General features: G+C 37.5%; 1 protein-coding gene and 2 non-coding genes across 3 annotated transcripts in view; 2 read left to right on the top strand and 1 right to left on the bottom strand.

The window, feature by feature from the left end:
• Positions 1 to 1,853: 1,853 nt before the first annotated feature.
• Positions 1,854 to 20,818, bottom strand: part of LOC140144166 (probable serine/threonine-protein kinase roco8) — a gene marked incomplete at its 3' end in the record, with an annotated part of 46,402 nt that continues 27,437 nt past the window's right edge. Inside the window, exons 5-12 of the mRNA XM_072165991.1 lie at positions 19,075 to 19,211; positions 14,515 to 14,610; positions 10,400 to 10,594; positions 7,894 to 8,010; positions 7,244 to 7,387; positions 5,857 to 6,060; positions 5,570 to 5,731; positions 1,854 to 1,977 (exon numbers count right to left, since the gene is read on the bottom strand). Of these exons, the coding sequence (XP_072022092.1) occupies positions 1,854 to 1,977; positions 5,570 to 5,731; positions 5,857 to 6,060; positions 7,244 to 7,387; positions 7,894 to 8,010; positions 10,400 to 10,594; positions 14,515 to 14,610; positions 19,075 to 19,211 (1,179 nt within the window). The remainder of the gene's footprint in view (positions 1,978 to 5,569; positions 5,732 to 5,856; positions 6,061 to 7,243; positions 7,388 to 7,893; positions 8,011 to 10,399; positions 10,595 to 14,514; positions 14,611 to 19,074; positions 19,212 to 20,818) is intronic.
• Positions 11,085 to 11,157, top strand: Trnaa-ggc (transfer RNA alanine (anticodon GGC)). Its single transcript has one exon. It is a non-coding gene; the product is annotated as a tRNA-Ala (tRNA).
• On the top strand, positions 11,525 to 11,597 carry Trnav-gac (transfer RNA valine (anticodon GAC)). Its single transcript has one exon. It is a non-coding gene; the product is annotated as a tRNA-Val (tRNA).

A 20,818-nucleotide genomic window follows, 5' to 3' on the forward strand; every position in this document is an offset into this window, starting at 1 on the left:
TTACATGTACATAATGATAGTGGAGGGATTAATGTTTCCTGTTTAGAAAGCATAGTTTGATGATTTTGGCTGCCTAAAATGTAATCCCAAATAAATTAATCAGTGAAATATGAACTGTTCCATTCAACTTGGCAAAGCCTCGTTGAATGGAACAGTCCATATTTCACCTCATGAAACTATTCTTACCATTGAACTCATAAACATGCAATATTTGTATACCATATACAGGGATGAAACTCCACTTTTGACAAAAAGCCTGAATAAGCCTAAAAACAGTGTGAAAATGACCGGAATGGCCCTAAAATGGACTGAAAATAAAAGAAACTACGTAAATCTGGACTACAAAAAAGCCTGATTTCAGGAAAAAGCCTAAATAGTTACATCCCTGCATATATTTGCATGAAAAAAGTACGCTCAGGAAACGTATGAGCACATTTACCCTAATATAATGAAAGTGCTATTTGCTGTTCTTTTAGATTAATATTATGTTGCTCAGGACTTTTGTTTTCAAACTAATTTGCATATGGGATCACAAAATGTAAGCACCTGGTACATAATTGGCTCAGCCTAGCATCTAACAAAAATCCATGGTGAAACCAACCAACTGCACCCCACCTCACTCAAACACAAATATAGAGAAAGGCTCAATAATCTGCCAAAAATAGGTGCTGTATCTGAGTTATTTTGAGATCGCAGACTCCCAGGGGTTGGGGTGTACTCGTTCAAATGACCATATCTGGACGCATTACAAATAAAAACATTTTCCCCATTAGGTAAACCAATGACCACTTTTCAAGGCATTTGCCAACAATTTCTGAGAATTTAGTAAAAATTGCCAACTTGCTTTGATTTGGACAGAATATCGGGGCTTTAGGGCTCATATTGAAATACCCTACCACATTTTCACACAGAAAGAAGGCAGGATTCCCCTCGCTAAGCGCGCGCCTTAGGAAAGCTCGGTCATAAAACGGATGGATTATATGCATCAGTGATACACCCTGCCTTTTGAAGTGGTCCATGACGAATGGGAAGAAAACAAACTGACTATGGCTCATCGAACAACCCAGGAAAGCACGCTCCTAATTTAAGTGGCTAATTGCAGTGTTATAATCACACAGGATTTTAATAAAAGAAGGCTAGCACAGGAAAGCTGCAGGATGGTGCACACCTTCCTGTGTAAGGGAATTTCAATATGAGCCCTTAGGTATGTACAGTAAGCAATTGGGTCTAATTTTCTTGGAAATCACTATAGTGATGGGTCCACTTTATCTTTTTTTTTAATTCTTAGAGGCACCTATATCTACCCAAACCACTATGAGATATTCTTAGTCAGTGGGAGTGGTCTATTACGTAGACACATAATCTGATTCGACAATCTCATGATTTTGGGTGTCGTCTATCAGGCAGTAGACGACCCCACGTCATCATGTGCGTAACACGCTCATAGAGGTGCGCGTATGTATCACGTTGTATGCGTAGACGCAGTGCGGAATACTCACACGCGCTAGCAGTACCCGCAACAAAAGATGTGAAGTTGTAAACAAGTTTCGTTCATTTTAGAAAAAGGGAGTTTTTATGACGGTATAACTAAATTTTTGCTTTAAAAAATAGTTTATAGTTATTAAAATAATATTTAACTGACTAAGAATGAGAATAAACGTAATTTTTATTTTGCCTATCCTCTACCTATGATAGACGACAGGCAGGTCCAATATTTTTATCGTAGTGGATACCGGCTGCGCCGGCATCCACTACTCAAAATATTGGACCTGCCTGTCGCTCTCATCACACGGTAGAGGATAGGCAAAATAAAAATTCCTATCGTTTATTCTCCAATTTTAAGTCAAACTTACCAGGCAGGAATCCTTCGAAGTCAATGTAGAATGTACAGATGCCATTTTCATTTCTTGTCAGATCTATAGGCATCTTACTAGAGGAAGGTTGCAAACAAGCTGGCACATAATAGGCACCTTCTCCCTGACAAACAAATAAAATCATGAAAATTATTAATTTAAACTTCAACACTACTTGTTTATTTCGCTTACCGGGAGCGCTTTTGAGGAACTTCCTCGTCATCAACCGATGTTGTTAGCTCTGATGTTTTCTTGGAAACGGCTAGAGACCAACCTGATCAGGTGACATCACACTTGATGACGTCACCGAAGTCGGACGTTTCCTGCCCCTGGGTTTGATCAGGTTGTCCCACACAGGATCTAATTCCAATCCCGTGTCTCGGTTCAATGAAGGTCCCTGCTTCTTGATCTGGATAGCTTCCAGGACCCTCCTGGGAAATTCTTTAGTTTCTTTCTCCAGTACTTTTATGTTGTCATAGTCTATTTGGTGCGTGTTCTTACTCGCTTTTACATGTTTTTGTACAGCCGATTTAGAGCCAGCCACTTTCGACTTGTGTTCCGCAAGTCGCTTTTCCAGCTTCCTGCCCGACTCTCCGATGTGAGTGGACTTCCGACTTCGGTGACGTCATCAAGTGTGATGTCACCTGATCATTGGTCTCTAGCCGTTTCCAAGAAAACATCAGAGCTAACAACATCAGCTGATGACGAGGAAGTTCCTCGAAAACGCTCCCGGTAAGCGAAATAAACAAGTAGTGTTGAAATTTAAATTAATAATTATCATTGTTATTACCACTACGTATGAATCTGCAATTTTATATAAAAACCGAATTTGGCAGTGATTACCTACGGCTTGTTACAATGTAGAAGATTTGAGAAAATATCGCTCAAACTTGCTTGGTTCAAAAACCATTTACGTTTCAACTTGACGTGTTTCAATAATCGGGTCACACCAAAGTACCTCCTTCTACCGACCCCGGAAGTGAAAGGTTATCGTGCTCGTAATATCATTCAGAAAGCAGAAAGATCATTGATCAACTAAAAAATTCGTCAAAATAATTTCACTTTGGACATTATAAAGGAAGAATATCAGGCCTTAGAGACTGAATTACGCACGGTTTTGCTGGAAAATGCATGGCTGAAAGTGTCAGAGTTCATTGAGCATGCGCACAGGACTGAACATGACCTGGTAAAAGATCGCCAAATTCGGAAGTTTCACAAGCTACAGAGTGATAAGAAAAAGCCGGTAATTCGAAGAAGGAAAGTTTAACATCTGGAAATAAGGACAAAGACAAGTGGGTTGTTAATATCTCCTCTCGGAACTTAACCAGAGACGAAGTACATGTGTTAGAACGTGGTCTAAACTTCGCGGCAAGTCCGGAAGCTTTACCTGTTAATGACATTGTCATAGCCACTGAATCGGCATGTAAGGACCTGGCTGGCGATAAAGCAGCCAATTAAGAGCTAGGGTTGTGACTATAGTGAAAAATTCCAAACCCCCGGTTAGCAATATATCCAAGAAAGAACGGTCAGCAATAGACTCACTTAAGAAAGATACCAGCATTCAGATATTACCTGTGGATAAAGGCAGAGCAACTGTGGTAATTGACAATTCAGATTACGAAGAAAAAACCTCGGTTTTACTTCAAGATCAGAAAGTCTACGAAAAGTTTAAAAAAAGATCCATCTCAAAAGTTCCAAAGTAAGCTCATTAAGCTCTTGAAAAAACTAAAAGAGCAGGGTGCCATGTCCCAAGATTTTACAGACTGATTAAGATTCACAAAGCCGGTGCACCTATCAGGCCAATTGTCTCGAGCATTGGTGCAGTAACTTACAATCTTGCTCGGTTTGTCGCAGACATCCTCTCCCCGCTTATAGGTAATACGGAACATCACATCACTAATACTCAGGCATTTGTTGAAAGAATCAAAGATCTCAAATTAGAGCCTGATGAGTCTATTGTGTCTTTCGATATGTCAGCTCTATTCACCTCTATACCGGTGAACGAGGCCCTTACGGTTGTTCGTGAGTTATTGGAAAGTGACGACAACTGGAAGAAAGTGACAGCAGAAAATCTAGATGTGGACGGTGTTATCCAACTACTTGAATTAAATGAATTTTGCCTGAACACTACCTATTTTATATTCAGAGGGAAGTTTTACCAGCAGAAAGATGGATGCGTGATGGGAAGCCCCTGTAGCCCGTTGGTGGCCAAAGCGTACATGGAAAGGAAAGCTTTGTCATCAGCTCCTTTCACCCGCCGTGATTGTTTCTTCGATATGTCGACAATACATTTTGTGTGTTAAAGACCGCATGTGGAAGAATTTACCAGTCACGTCAATAGGCAGGATAAGAACATTCAATTCACCAGGGAGGAAGAGGAAGACGGGCAACTTCCTTTCCTCGATACTTTAATCGTGCGGGTTAGCGACGGCAGTGTGAAGATTAAAATCTTCAGAAAACCTACACACGGACCAATACTTGAGTTTTGAGTTGCACCACCCTCTGGAACACAAATTAAGCGTGGTCAGAACTCTGATTCACAGAAGTGAAATAGTGACGGATCCGTCGGATAGAGGTATCGCACATTAAGTCAGCGCTCCGTAGTTGCGGATACAGAGATTGGACCTTCTTACGCGCTCGTGAAAAGAAAGAAAAATCCAACTCACAGGAAACTGTGTCCGAGTCCGTGAGTAGGGCCTTCACGGTCACCTTGCCTTACATTGAAGGAATGTTTGCGTAGAGCATTCAACACAGCAGGTGTGCCAACCGCATTTAAACCACATCAGACATTACGTCAGATCTTGGTCTCCCCGAAAGACAAGGTAGACAAGTTGAAACAGTCGGAAACAGCCTACAAAATTGCATGTGTAACTTGTCTTGCCACTTACATCCGAGAGTCGGGCAGGAAGCTGGAAAAGCGACTTGCGGAACACAAGTCGAAAGCGGCTGGCTCTAAATCGGCTGTACAAGAACATGTAAAAGCGAGCAAGAACACACACCAAATAGACTGGGACAACGTAAAAGTACTAGAGAAAGAAACAAAAGAATTTCCCAGGAGGGTCCTGGAAGCTATCCTGATCAAACCCAGGGGCAGGAAACTTCCGACTTCGGTGACGACATCAAGTGTGATGTCACCTGATCAGGTTGGTCTCTAGCCATTTCCAAGAAAACATCAGAGCTAACAACATAGGCTGATGACGAGGAAGTTTCTCGAAAGCACTCCGGAAAGCAAAATAAACAAGTAGTGTTGAAGTTTAAATTAATAATTTTCATTGTTATTACCACTACGTATGAATCTGCAATTCTATAAATAAAATCATGAATTTAATTAAAGTAATATCTAAACAAGTAGTGTTGAATTTAATTATATTAAATTATTCTCATAATATCTAATTTGTTCTGAAAGTTGTAAAAAGGGTATAAATCACAAAGCTAATATTGGTCAATGTTTTGTTTATGTGTTATTGTTGTGTTTGTCGCAACAGCAAATGCAGTGGCAATTCTACTAAATCATTTGTTTGGTTCATCAAAAATGTGTTTCACCAACAAAAAATTAAGAAGAACAAAAACCCCAGGTAAAGCTAATAATTTAGTCAAAAATCACATAACTGAAAATCTCTGTGGAGCACAGTAAATCGGAACAGAGAAAAATCGGAACAGATAGAGAAGTCCAAAACAAAAAGAGAGTTAAGAACATTAAAAAATACTTGACTGACCTCATTACCAGCTAGCTGTGGACATAGCAGATCAAACATCTCCATGATTGCTACGAGAGCTTTCTTCTGAGGCAAGAGGTCATGCCACATGTGATCAATAAGAGAATCTTCTATGATGCCTTCTTCCTTCAATTTCCGCCACTGTGTTTTCTTTGTGGGCCACTGGAAGAAACATAATAGTATTCATAAAAACGATAAAGAGTATATGCCTTTTTTTTACTCTATAAAAATTGAGACAAATATAATTGTTAACTTAAATAATATAAAGCACTTCATAAGTTCCATACCTGATCATGAATTGGCAAAACTGTAATGATCTTCTTGAAGATATCAATGAGCCACTGTGGGTCCAAGATGACCATCTGTTGTACATCTCTGTTTGTGTTATCATCTCCTCCAAAATAGATGATGGTGCCAAGATCATGGTAGAATTTCAGCATTGCAAATAGTGTGTCTTCTTCAATGGCAAGCTCTTTGCTCATATCTTGCACCTGGTTTGTATAAAAACATTGTGTTCTTGGAATTACGACATTTTTGAAATTTTCAGAGGAAAACATGTTTTTGATGATTTAACACCTTAATTCCATGCTCTGAATGCTTAGACTGACATCTATATTGCACAAAGCACTCTAAAGCCATCTTTTAGTGCTATTAATCCCATATTAGCGCACAATCTTTTGTTGTCACAATTTCAGTCCTTGGAACTTTCAATACAGAATTACATGTAATTCACTTATCCGGATTTTTCACTTATCCGGACAATGCTTGGTCCCATCATGGCCGGATGAAAGAGGTTGGACTGTATAAGGGTTTCGGACACTGAATGAAACACCACAGAGCAAGATAATGGCAAGAATGTTGCAAAGTCAATGTATATGATCGCTGGCGAAGACACAACAAGTGATACTATATTAGTAGTACTATATAGTAGTCTATACTATATTAATTCACTGGCACACTGCATCTTGAAAATGCTAGATGCAGAAAGAGCCAATCAATGTTGGCTTACTCGGCGAGATTTCCTAAAGGTTGTTTTTTAAATCAGCTACTTAATTAGCATACACACTCCTCCAGATATTGGCAAATCAGCTATATATTAGTCTCTTTTGTCCTGAAAATCTGATCAGGTTGAGTATCTCTGACCCTACTAATCCTGATAAAATTACATCACTGTACCCCATACGTACAATGTATCTCCAGATATTTGGAAAAAAGAAAACCCTAACCATATGTATAAATTATGCAAATCATCTACTTATTTGACATATTTTGCATTAAAAATCTAATTAAGGTTGAGAACCTCTGGTCCTGCTACCCCCTACCAAGTCATGTCACATTATGTAACCATAACAGATCTCCAGATATTGGGAAAAAAGAAAAACCTAACCAAAAGGGAACACACACATACACAGAGAAGGAATACACCATCCCAATATCCCCCTTCATGGTAAAGCAAGGGGATAAAAAGGAATGTACATGTGATTTGCTCCCACTAAACAGTATTCAAGCTGTTCAAACATGTTTCTGGTATTATACCTTTTAAGCTTGAAAAGGTGGCATTCCTATTAAATTTGTTCTTTGATGGTCACTGATGAATGGGAGAGAAAATGGCCTTTCAAAAACAAGAGCTCAGTGAAATGGGGATATAATTATTAACAGTTTGTGTTTATTTACCTTTTCCAGTTCCATGAAGTGTATGCCTTCCTTGATAGCCTTTGCTACACGCTTCTCAAATTTGAGCCATTTAAGTGGAATCTTTTCTCCCATGTATGTTTCTTGGCCAGCAACAGATATTATGTCCTTTCTCAGAGAGGACAGCTGAAACAAACCAAGAATTGCAATCTGATTAAGTAAAATACAAATTATTTCAGCAAAGTTGTTTTCAGGTACAATTACATAATGGTGGAGTGTTCTCACAAAACTTCACACTCAAATGCATTTTGTCCTTTTTAGCAATCAGCATTCAGCAATCAGTCTGAAACTTGCCAAGTGATAGGTTACATCACATAATAGGGCAAGGTGCCAAGGTCCATAGAGTTCAATGAGAATATACCTTAAGTCTTTCTCCACGGTATAACAAAACCAGGATATGGCAAACTAATCTTAATTATTAATTGGAGTAGACTTTCAAAGAAGAATACTAGATCAGTTTAAAGACAATTTGACCATTTTAACGATGTGAAAACCTTACATTTTTTTGTGATTCTTGTCTTAATGATTTGAAGGAACATGGGTGTCAGAATGTTCCTTCAAATCATTAAGACAAGAATCATGAAAATACTAAACATCACTGCTGCTGTTTTAAATTAAATTAGGTTACTTACCACTGCATCTGCCTGGCTATTTGAGCTGTTCTCTACATCATAATGCTGGCTAACAACATGTGCCTCATAAGCCTTATTAGAAAGCAAGTTATAGATGCTCTTGAACTTTTCAGATATCTATGTAAATAGAATAAAAGGTACAAAGTTAAATAAAATTTACTATACCTTAAATTATTATATCCTATTGTGATGTGCCCTGAGTAATTTAATTTGATGATTTAACTTTGTTTACAATTTAAAAATATGTCATGAGAGATGTGAGACAAGGGAAACCCTTGGAAGTAATCATGCACAAGTTTGTTTGTTATGTAATAATATTTGGGAAACCCTTTGTGATATAATCACTCTAAACAAGTCGAGACTATTTATGGATGGGGAATCCCCAAGAGGTTGTTGTTATGACATGTTTGAGGGAAAACCCCTTTGTGTGCAGTAAACAAACTCAATCAGAGTTATTTAAATAACATAGGGGATTTTCCATATTGCTCAATCATAGTGCATTGCCTAATGCTTATTGGAAATTCCCATTTCTAAAATAAGCTGAATGTGACAGAATGGTATATAAATAGATGTGGGATTTTTGTTGCTATAAAACAAATATCAACAAATTTACTGGACAGACATTTGATTATTATGAAACATGTGAGCTGTGCGAGAAGTACAGCATTTGAATGTTCACAAAGTTGAACACTGGATCAGCATTGGAGTTATTGTGAAGGTGATATATATAAGTATTCAGCCACTAAACAGAGGAGTTAATGTGAAGTCATCCCAAAAGGAGGGATTTCTTATGATCTTCACCGTCATGCTGATAACTGACAAGTGGAACAAAAGGTGATTTACGGAAATTGTGTTGTGTGTGCTGTAATGTGAATACAGGAGATTTTGAGTGCACAAAGGTGCTTAATCGCCATAAAAGTTTGGTTTATGAAACAACACATCTGTTAATTTTAGTCGAAACAAAGCGGATATGGATGGAGGCAGGCCTGTTTTCCTGATGATATTGTGCAAATGGTGAAAGAAACATCATTTTGAGTATCATCGTTGCCCATGGATATAATTGCTGTGGAATAATTACAAGTTGGGACTGGACATTAATGGAACTTAGAGTGAAAGGAACAATATCATCATCAGCAAAGTAAACACTGTAGAATTAAACTTGTTGTAATTTGTTGATGTATGCATGTATGTATGTTTATAATGCCAGTATATTGTCCAAGCATATTGTCCAAGCATATTATACATTTCATTAAAGACTTTGAATGTGTTAACTTAATAAAACAGTGTATTATTGTTGTGCATTTGTGTGACTTTGGCCTTGAGTCATTACAGCTCGTAACACTTTGCACATCCCTTTGTTATGTTTATTGTGTCTGGTCAATATTGCAGGGCATATTTGCGTCATTTGCCTATAAATGTTTTTATTTAACACTAGATCTTTGTCATTTGATTTAAGCTAAGCTCTATCTTTTAGTAAACTCAATGACAAATAATCTACAAAGATAAATAAAATTAAATAAAACAAATAATAAATGATTTTTATTCGTGCAATGGAAAAGAATATAACCAAGCCTTATACAATAGTACACGCTAAAGTTTGTTAAACAAACTCTATACCTTTGATGCACACAAAATTCTGAAATTTTCCTAATGGATCAATGTGTGTCCCCATAAGGTTGTACCAGAACCCATAATTAACTCCACAGGGCATACAAAGACCAAACAATCAACAGAGTATATGGCTGTATGTCTCCATAAGGCATACTCAGAACGCATAATTAGTTCAACAAGGTATTACGTATAGGAGCCTCCATCCCCATGTTGCCAATAGGTCCCCCTTGGCCAACCTGAAATAAATACAATTTTGTGATACGAAGAGCAATTATTTCCAAACCATGTTAAGTCCACAAACCCATGTATCTGATCCCCCTGTGCAACATTGCAATGCTATAGGTATTAGTTTCAGTTGAATGCACCATTACAAAGCAAACGCACACTAACAATACTGTGTGAGCCTATGCACCATTACAAAGCAAACACACACTAACAATACTGTGTGGGCCTATGCACCATTACAAAGCAAACACACACTAACAATACTGTGTGCGCCTATGCACCATTACAAAGCAAACGCACACTAACAATACTGTTTGTGCCTATGCACCATTACAAAGCAAACGCACACTAACAATACTGTGTGGGCCTATGCACCATTACAAAGAAAACGCACACTAACAATACTGTGTGAGCCTATGCACCATTACAAAGCAAACGCACACTAACAATACTGTGTGGGCCTTTGTTTCACAAATGAGAACAATAGTCTGCATATTGTTATGCAGCATTGCTTTGGTAAATAATAGCTTGTAGAGGGTACAACTCATTGTTGCTAATGTCAAACTTGTCAAGGTAATTGTGATTGTATCTCAAACAGTAAATGAGACACATGGGGTTGTGACTTACACTGTTTGGAAATAAGCTAAGAAATTAAACATTTTACACATACCAATCTTTTCCTTTCTTGAGGATCAGTGCTGATATCATCACTTTCTCTATGAGTTCCCACAATAAATATGGGTGGTGATAGCTGAGGTTTGTTTTCATCACGGACCTGCTGGTTGGTTGTAGTATAAGCAAAAATAGACTGCATCCAGAAATCCAAGAAATCAAGGCCTGTTAAGTCATGAAATCTGGACTCATCCTACAAAAAGAAAATGGAATTGATGATTCTCTTGCATTAATTAGCCATTGACATGCCAAGAGGGACTGCTTTGGGACATATGCTAGCCCATCCCCAATGGTAGAATGTTTTATAGGCACACCCTTTCACCTGGAAAAATATTAAGGAATTTAAAAACTAGTGGTCACCTGTCTTCCATTGGTAAATTCATGTTTAATTGTGCTAGTGTGCGATGCGTAATTCTTCTTTCCCCTGTATATTGATATATTAAGAATACGATTAAGCATCATTAATTTGATCTTGTGCGCTAGTTTGTAATGTTTGAATGTTTCCATGTTCCAGTGTATGATGCGTAGGCCTCTTCCCTTGTTTGCATGATTATATTAGGCCGTCGGGTAAGCATCATTAATTGATCTCGTACACTGGTATGTAATGTGTTGTTTGTACTGTTTACCCTGCATGACTGCTCATATCCATAAGTACCTGACTTGAGTCCTGTTTATCAGGGACAGTCTGTGTAGCTCAGTGGTAAGAGCGCTCGCCCGGCAAGCGAGAGGTCTGGGGTTCGAGTCCCCGCTTAGGCAGGTATGTCCGGAGTTTTTACTCTGGTATATCTGCCTATGCATGTAATGTTTCCATTTGTAAATTCATGTTTAATTGTGCTAGTGTGCGATGCGTAATTCTTCTTTCCCCTGTATATTGATATATTAAGAATACGATTAAGCATCATTAATTTGATCTCATGCGCTAGTTTGTAATGTTTGAATGTTTCCATGTTCCCGTGTACGATGCGTAGGCCTCTTCCCTTGTTTGCATGATTATATTAGGCCGGCGGGTAAGCATCATTAATTGATCTCGTACACTGGTATGTAATGTGTTGTTTGTACTGTTTACCCCGCATGACCGCTCATATCCATAAGTACCAGACTTGAGTCCTGTTTATCAGGGACAGTCTGTGTAGCTCAGTGGTAAGAGCGCTCGCCCGACAAGCGAGAGGTCTGGGGTTCGAGTCCCCGCACAGGCAGGTATGTACGGAGTTTTTACTCTGGTATATCTGCCTATGCATGTAATGTTTCCATTTGTAAAATTCATGTTTAATTGTGCTAGTGTGCGATGCGTAATTCTTCCTTCCCCTGTATATTGATATATTAAGAATACGATTAAGCATCATTAATTTGATCTCGTGCGCTAGTTTGTAACGTTTGAATGTTTCCATGTTCCAGTGTATGATGCGTAGGCCTCTTCCCTTGTTTGTCTTTCATGGTCACTGTCTTTTGCGGTCACCATATTTTGCGGTTGGTAAATTCTACTGATATTTTGTGCATGTAAATGTTTTATTTTATGTAATTAGTGGTATGAGAGTAGATTGTCATTTAGAAATATAATAGCCTATATACATATTGTTTTTTAATCTTTTCCAAATGGCTTTAAACTGCAATTAGATCATGATCGTAGCAAGTCATATTGCCATCATGCCCTGTGAGAAGTCTTTCCCCTCTGGGATGCTGGTCGCCCTGATATTTAAGATTTGTATGCCTTTGTTTATACAGTACTTTTAAGCCCATTTTTGACAATTTCCATCAATGTTTGTCACCCTTGAAATGTGCCTTCCCTCCTAAAAAGTCTCTCAGTCCTGGCTACACCACTGAGCAGATGAACACAGGTTTTATTTACAGTGTTCTTGGCCCTCAGTGGGATGCCTGGTCTGATATTTAAGATTTTTATGCATTTGTTGTACCATATTCATTCCAATAACTGGAGGACTACACATCCTGTGTAAACTTGCAACACATTTTCTACATCAGAAGAGCTACATGTACTAGAACGTCTCAGGACCCTTTTATAACGTATGTAAATTCATCTCTAATCAACGCCACTCACGAAAGATTAGGTAAACCAGCTAAAAATAAGCGCCCACCCAAAATGACTTGGTTATTTTTTAGCCCATTGTGGATGAATTTCAATGTACTTTTAACCCATTTTTGTCAGTTTGCCCACACTCATTTAAATCCCCCTCAAAATGTTGTGGCTGCACCAGAGAGTAGCTAAATAATTATTTTTCACATTTCCTGACAGAAATATCTTATATAGGATTACCATAAATCATGACCACCGGTGGACAGAGGTCAATACCATTGTCATCATTATGTAAATGAGATAATGGCCACTATATTATTATTACTATATAGACCACAGAGGTCCACTATAAACCCTAGAGAGGATCCCACTGTACATGTTCACGTAACCTTCTTCAACTCATTTGCATAATTTGGGATGCCAGGATCATATTCTTATTCGTTGAACCTTTTAATTAGCATACTTTTGGATAGCTCCATATTTGGTATTACATGTACATAATTATTTAATAATACCGCTATGTTGTTTACATAGTGACGTCATTAGAGCTTGTCAGTTCCTCAAACAACTGACGAAAGAAAATTTGCACTTTTCTTTTCATTACTGTTATGTGAAATACCATATTTAGCTAACATGTTAATCCAATATGATAGGAAAATATTTCTGCCAATGACTCCATTCGCCCCATGTTCACATCGGTTCTTGTCCTCCATATTTTCGCATAAGGCATGTTCTTGCGATTAATATAATATAATAATATGGAAATTTATAATGCGCAAGTATCCGTCAGAGCCGCTCACTGCGCAACAACAGGAATATGACCACAAAGGGGAACAAGAAGAACAGAGCAAATACAGATAATATACAACATACCATAATAAACATTCTACACTACAAGTCATCAGCAAAAGCAATATTAAACAGATGTGTTTTTAACAAAGATTTAAAAGAGTCCAAAGTATTACAGTTTTTAATGTGAATTGGTAGATTGTTCCAAAGTTTAGGAGCACAAATGACAAAAGAACGGTCGCCAAAAGAGTTGCTAGATCGTGGTTCCTGAAGAAGATGAAGATTGGCTGGACGAAGTCCAGTGCGTCCAGGTATATAAATGTGCAGAAGATCGGCGATATATGATGGTGCAAGTCCGTTTTGTGATTTGAAAACAAAAGTGAGGATCTTAAATTCAATGCGTTGTTCAACAGGCAGCCAGTGCAAGTCAATTAGAATTGGAGTGATGTGCGAACGTTTCTTTGTGAGAGTGATGAGGCGAGCGGCAGTATTTTGAACCAATTGCAGACGACGAAGCTGTGATTGTGGAAGACCGTACAAAAGAGAATTACATGTGTCCAAGTGACATATTACAAGAGAATGAACAATGAGTTTAGTTGCTTCTGTTGTGAGATATTTGCGTATCTTGCCAATGTTACGGATTTGATGATGAGACATGTCAGAATCAAAGATGACACCCAGATTTCGTGCATCACAAGATGGTGTAATTTGCGATTCTCCGATGACAATGTTACTACTGATGGATTTAGATTTCTGATGTTTTGATGTTTTCATATTCCATGGTCAATGCATCAAACTCGATACGTAAGTCCAACAGCAATCAGTGATTGATTGACGGGGTCACAGAACTATTATATAGACTATATCCCGGATAGGATGTGAAACGTCGCCAGTTAGAAAACAGATTTTAATTTAAATTATCAATTTGATATGTTGTTAAAAAATGTGCACTTTGCATGATAAATTGCAACATTATACTTGTTATGAAGGGCTTTGCTACCGCTGTTGTTCATAATGATGAAAACAGTACATGACAATGACACTAGGGGTTTGACAATGACACTAGGGGTTTACGATAACAACCTAGTCAGAGCCACAGCAAAGCATTTTGTTGCTCTTGTCAAGGCAATAATTAGATGCCTGTGGGTGGGGAAAAGGCGAATATACTAGCACATAAAACAAGCGGATGCTCAGGTCACATGCATGTAGCACTCTCAATTTGGGGGACATTGTGATTGGACAAAACTGGGACAAATGAGACAGACGAATACAATCAAATTTCTTACAGTTCTTACCTCTTCAGTGTTAGGAACCTTAACTTTGACAGGTTGACTGAGGTCAAGTCGAAGATCAAATACTAATACGTAGATAGCTCTGTGGCTTAAGAAAACCTAAGGCATTAAGAAAGTCAAACAATCATGTCATTAGTGGGCATAAAATAAAAACAACATCGTATTAGAGTCACACGGTAGCCGTGACCAGCAAGTTAAAAAAAAAGTTGATAAAGAAGACTAAACAGATGCTCCATGAGACTATATTTACACATAACAAAATACTCTTTAGTTCTATTGTTCTATGATATTTTTTGCTGGGTTCAAAATATATCTAAAACCATGCCAAATCTTATTTACTGTCTCAAGTGTAATATTTTAACAACTCGTTAATTCAAAAAGTGCCACCAATCCTACAGCCAATCATTGCTTGATAAATAAACAAACATTCTTGCTTCATTTCAAGCTGTATTTCATAACTAAAATTATTGGAAACTAATACTGATATCCAGATTTTTTTCTAGACGACTACAGCCCTAAATGCGAATCACCTTTGCACTACATTTTCAGATTCACTTTAAAATATACCCTAGCATTTTCCTTGATACCCTACATACAAATTCTGAGCCCCATTCGCCCCAAGCGGTCAAAGCGATGAACTTCTAATTTCTTTCTGATATTTTCGCTGCGGTTCAAAGCTTGGCACAACCTTTTTTTCAATGTTTTATTAATCAATTTCTTGACTAAATCAAGGATAACACAATTTAAGCATCCATTGCTATTGTGATATTATTTTTTTTATCAAAGAAACTTGTTTGATTTTCATTCACATTTGTGGTGGTGTCTTCGTAACACCTCTATTCACATCTCTGAAATTTACAAATCAAAAGAAATTAACAATAAAGTTTATGTTCTTTCCTTCATATAATACCGACTTCAACTCGTAACATTTATTGTGATTCCAATAACGTCATTTAACCTTTTGTCAAACCATGGATAAAATTCTACTATTTCCATGGTCAAACATACTGTATATTACGGAATCGTCTAAGTGCCACGACTTGACAAGATAGTTATCTTGCCATGTTATCAGCATTTTGTCAACATGACGATATAATTTATCTCGTCAAGACAACTTACCAAAAACGTAAGTCAACAATTTCAAGATAAATCATCATGCCAAGTCGACATACCAACAAATGGATGTCGTCTTAGCAAAATTAACAAGTAGACCACCTAACGTATCGTACGCTATTTTGTGCGGTTTGTATTGCAAGGAGATCACTGGCTTGTGCAACGTTATTTTATGTGGTTTGCATAATTCATTGACCTACAATTTACTCATAGACTAATTTGCAGTCGTTTATAATTTTCTCCAGCCAGGGTCAACAGGATTGTTACTGTTTTTTTTTTTTTTTTAAAGGAATTTTTATTCTATAATGATAACGACACAATGCCATAATATAAAGGATACTAAATTGATTGCAAAATGATACCCCTTGCCCCCCCAATTTAACATTGCAATTTAACATTGCATGTATGGCCTATAATGTTGTGTGAGAGCATGGTTTTTGGCATTCAGGGAGACCAAAATGTACAGAATATGGGGTCATTGGTTGAGAGAGTAGATCCGTTTGGATCTAAATTATAAGGGAGGGGGCATTGGGTGAGAATGACTTTTAATGGGGTCTTTGTGTGAGAGCCTAAAGAAGCCTCAAAATTGAATTTCTAGTGACTTCAAATGGCTTTGTCATTTCAAAGTCTTTGGGTGATAGATGGTGAAAAGGGGTCTTATCAGCCTTACACATGCGCGTCACCTTCACAGTGGGAGTGCCCTCCCCCCTCGGATTTCAGCATCTCCCATTGGGAGCCCCATTCCTTTTTTAAAGGAATTTTTATTGTATAATGATAACGACACAAAGGATACTAAATTGATTGAAAAATGATACTCCTTGCCCCCCCAATTTGACATTGCATGTATAACATTCTATGTTCATCAACTGTGACAATTTCTCATTGAAGGCAACCCAAATATCTAGATTTTTATCAATTTTAATGGCCATTTAATCTAATGATATTAGTTTTATGAGTGTAGATTAGTGGCTAGACATGGGATTGATGGCATCATATCCCACAATGCAAATTGATCTAAGTGCCCTCCCCACCCCCTCGGATTTCAGCATCTTACATCAAAGCTCCCATTGGGAGCCCCATTCCTTTTTTAAAGGAATTTTTATTGTATAATGATAACAACACAAAGGATACTAAATTGATTGAAAAATGATACCCCTTGCCCCCCCAATTTGACATTGCATGTATAACACTCTATGTTCATCAACTGTGACAATTTCTCATTGAATCTAATGATATTAGTTTTATGAGTGTAGATTAGTGGCTAGACATGGGATTGATGGCATCATATCCCACAATGCAAATTGATCTAAGTGCCCTTCTGAGTGTATGTGGTGATTGCATTTGGCAAAATATCATTAAAACTCCCACTGCATGATGGGTAGGTGTATCATATATTACAATTTCCCCAACATATTTGCCTGGCCTAATTGATTGTATTTTATAGCTCTCATTTTATTTACTCACAGTATATTAGTCAAAGACATAACAAAAGGTGCTAATAACAGAGTGTGTACTCAATTGAAAAATCAGGAACAATTATATACAGTGTTTCTAAATCAATGGTATAGTTTTACAGTTTCTCTCTACTAAAAGAAACTTTAACCATTAAAACCAACTAACAAACATAACGTCAAAAGTAAAACATAATCCGATATAATTTTTCTGTTGAACAAACTTTAAAACAAACGTCACACAATGATACCAACTCTATTACATTTATTCCTGTTTATAAATAATAGCGACTACAAACACAATTATTGAGAAATAATTTTTTACAATGAAGGAAGGACGGACCCGGGGAGGGCACTCACATTACCCAGCTATACGGGTATGTGCCGCGGCGACGACCCCCTTTTTCAGAGCCGCTAGCCGTTCCTTAGACCCTCTGGTCCGTATGCACAAAAGAGTTAGACCGGGTCTAAAGTTAGACCTGGTCTAAGTGGAATTTAGTACCAGGAGAAAGGACAATTTCTTTTACATTTTTTGAAGGTATTTTGCATTATTTTTTAACTTTGCTTTTAAATCCTTAAAATTTGCTAGCTACTCTAGTAAAGAAATAAGACTAAAGGACCATTCCTGGTGGAACTAAATTCCACTTAGACCAGGTCTAACTTTAGACTCGGTCTAACTCTTTTGTGCATACGGACCTCTGAATTCATTGATTGCCGCTCTTGAAGCCCCGAAATTTTTCTAGCCGTTCCATTGACTCTCAGATCATCGATCTCCGCTCTCATCGGCGAGTGTTTTCTGTCCTACTTTTTCAAGCCCAAAAGCTACTTTTGTGAGCCCAAAAGCTTCATAGGGAATTTTCCATCAATTTCTTCCCCATTGAAACACATTGTAATGTGAATTTTGGGCAGGATTTTTTGGGCTCCTTCAGCAGTGGCAACACTGGTTGGTTGTTTGTAAACAGTGATATTGCAGCACTGCCGAGTGCCGAGGCCTTCAGCTGATAAACATTTTGCTGGAAATAAATGATTTTGAGATCTCTTTTGGGAATAAAATTGCCAAATATGAGGAAAAGTACCTCAAATAATTATGTACACGTCCTTGCAGCTGGCCATAACAGTGAATTAAAAGGTAATTTACGATCTACTGGTTTGTGCAATGGCTGCCAAATTCTGCATACTTCACTCAATTATCTCATGTATGCATGGCAGTTCAATTAATGTAGCCTAAATGTTTTTCTTTAAACGGCAAAAAAAAAATATTTTTGTGGGTTTGTTTTTATGGTGGGCTTTTATGTAATGATGCTGGCTGCTGCTATAATTATCAGTAGGCTATCTATAGGTAGGTCTACAGTACAGGGTTTAGTAATTTTGATTCGAATGCTGTTTTGCTTTGCTGAGATTTCCATCGTAGGCCACTCAGACCAATTTTGCATAAATGGTTTTCCTGATTTAATAATTTAATTTAATGATTCCTCCAAAGATCTGTGGCAAAAACGCAACGAAATTGAACCTTGGTTTGGCCTGTGCATGATTTCGTTCCGAGACCCCATTTTCAGATTTTGGCGGCTGATCAGTTCCCAAGACCCCCTTTTTGGCGGTTAATTAGTTCCCAAGACCCCTTTTGACCGGCCGATCAGTTCCCTAGACCCCTTTTGGCCGGCCGATCAGTTCCTTAGACCTCGAATTCAAAACTGGCGGTGGCCCACCCCTACCAAAAAAAGATTGAGTGCCCCCCCTCCCCGGAGGACGGACTGACGGACGGATCTTCAGACGGAAGCGTTCCTATAATCTTTACTCTATTTCATAGCGTACGATAATTATCATGCCAAGTCAACTTAGCAACAAAAAAAAAAGTTGACTTAACAAAAAATATAAGTGAACAGTATACATAACTATACACCTTACTAGTTGTAACCTCAGACAGACAGACAGACAGACAGACAGGCGGACAAACCAGGAATCATAATATCTCCGGTGCATTCATAAAAAATGCACTTACCTGATGTGTCGTGTAATATACATCATGACCACCAAAATCCCAAATGTGGAATTCAGGAACACCCTTGTGGTCATCTTGTTGCGACTGTAGTTGCTGTGCTACTTTCTTTGATATGGCTTCTGGTAAATTTGGTGTTCCTTAAGAAAAAAAACAAAATAGGAGGAGCAAAGTCAGGAGTTATCTGATATCGGCACATAATCAAACAGTTCATTATTGGCCCCACTCTATATATGTCTACACAAAATCTAAATATAATGATCAAATAACATGTAGCATTCAAAATCCCACCACTTGAATAGGATTTAGCCTAAGCAAACATTCATTCATTCATTCAATCTATCTTTATTCTGGTAAGCTCTTTCAATACATAAGTACTGATCTCCCAAGAGGTCCAGATCAGACAATATATACAATTACATGTAGAAAAATAATTAAAATGTGCAGAATACTATAATACAAAATGATGATATGGGAATGATACAGTAATGTACATTGTATAATACAAGCATGACAAAATATTATAATATTAATACAGGTAATAGTAACAATATATCATTACCAAAAACAAACTCATAATTACATAATTATATAAAGGCTACACACAGTATTGTTAAACAGCAATAGCATTCTTGAACTCATACATACTCATGGCCATAAAGTTTGAACGAATGTTCTGAGGGAGATTATTCCAGAGTACTGCAGCTCTGTAATTGAAGGTTCTTTTACCAGCAAGAATATTCCATGCAGGAACAATCAGGGCATTATGGGTTTGACTTCGAGTACATTTGTTATGTGTTGCGTGTGAGAAAGTGAAAAAAGATGAGAGGTAGGATGGAGCTATTTGTTTCAGACACTTGAAAGTAACAATCAGGGATTGATTATCCCATCTACAATTAAGTTTTACCCAATTCAGGTCTTCCATCATTTGGTCAATTGGAGTTCTGATGTCAGCATGGAGGAGCATACGAGCAACAAGCGGCTAGGGGACGCAGGGGTAACCTTGTCAATCAATGGTTATTCTATTGTCCACCAAAGTTAAGCTTATGACATCACCAATACGTTTATATCCATGATCAATCCAATCGATAGGCAATTATCCCCAGAGGACCACTGTGCGAAATTGACCAAGTTTAACATGTGCGCATACATGTAAATCTGCATGGAATAAAAATTAAACAATTATAAAATATTACAAGTTAAAATGAAATAAAATTTTATAATAATAATGAAAAATCATCACTATGTTATAAATAATGATAATAGGCCTAATAACAACTTTTATGTTAAATCATTGACCATTTATAATATAAAACTACCAAGTAATCTATATTTTAATGTGAAGGTCTGAAAGGCCATCCCGGCAAACACAAAGCATTTTTGGGTTTTGGCTTTGGTGAAAAAAACCGTTTGAATAACATTAAATGTCGGGTTAAATAAAGGTCATGAAAACATTTTAAAACGTTTTGTATGGTAACACACTACAAAAATATTTTTAAATGTTTTCAAAATGTTATTGAAAAATATTTTCTGCTAACATTGTTTGCCAAATATTTTGTCACCAGTTAAATAATGATATGTTGAGAATATTTGAGAATAAGTTATGAAAGTTTTATTCCCTTTATATATAGGGCCTAGGGGAAGTGGGGCAAATTGGTCCACCTAATGTCCCATTTTGCCCCACCAGATTTTACTCGGTGCCAAAATGGTGCCCGTCAGCCCCGCTTCATTATTCTATTAAGGAGTC

Source organism: Amphiura filiformis, unplaced genomic scaffold, assembly GCF_039555335.1.
Source record: "Amphiura filiformis unplaced genomic scaffold, Afil_fr2py scaffold_44, whole genome shotgun sequence".
Lineage (NCBI taxonomy): Eukaryota > Metazoa > Echinodermata > Ophiuroidea > Amphilepidida > Amphiuridae > Amphiura > Amphiura filiformis.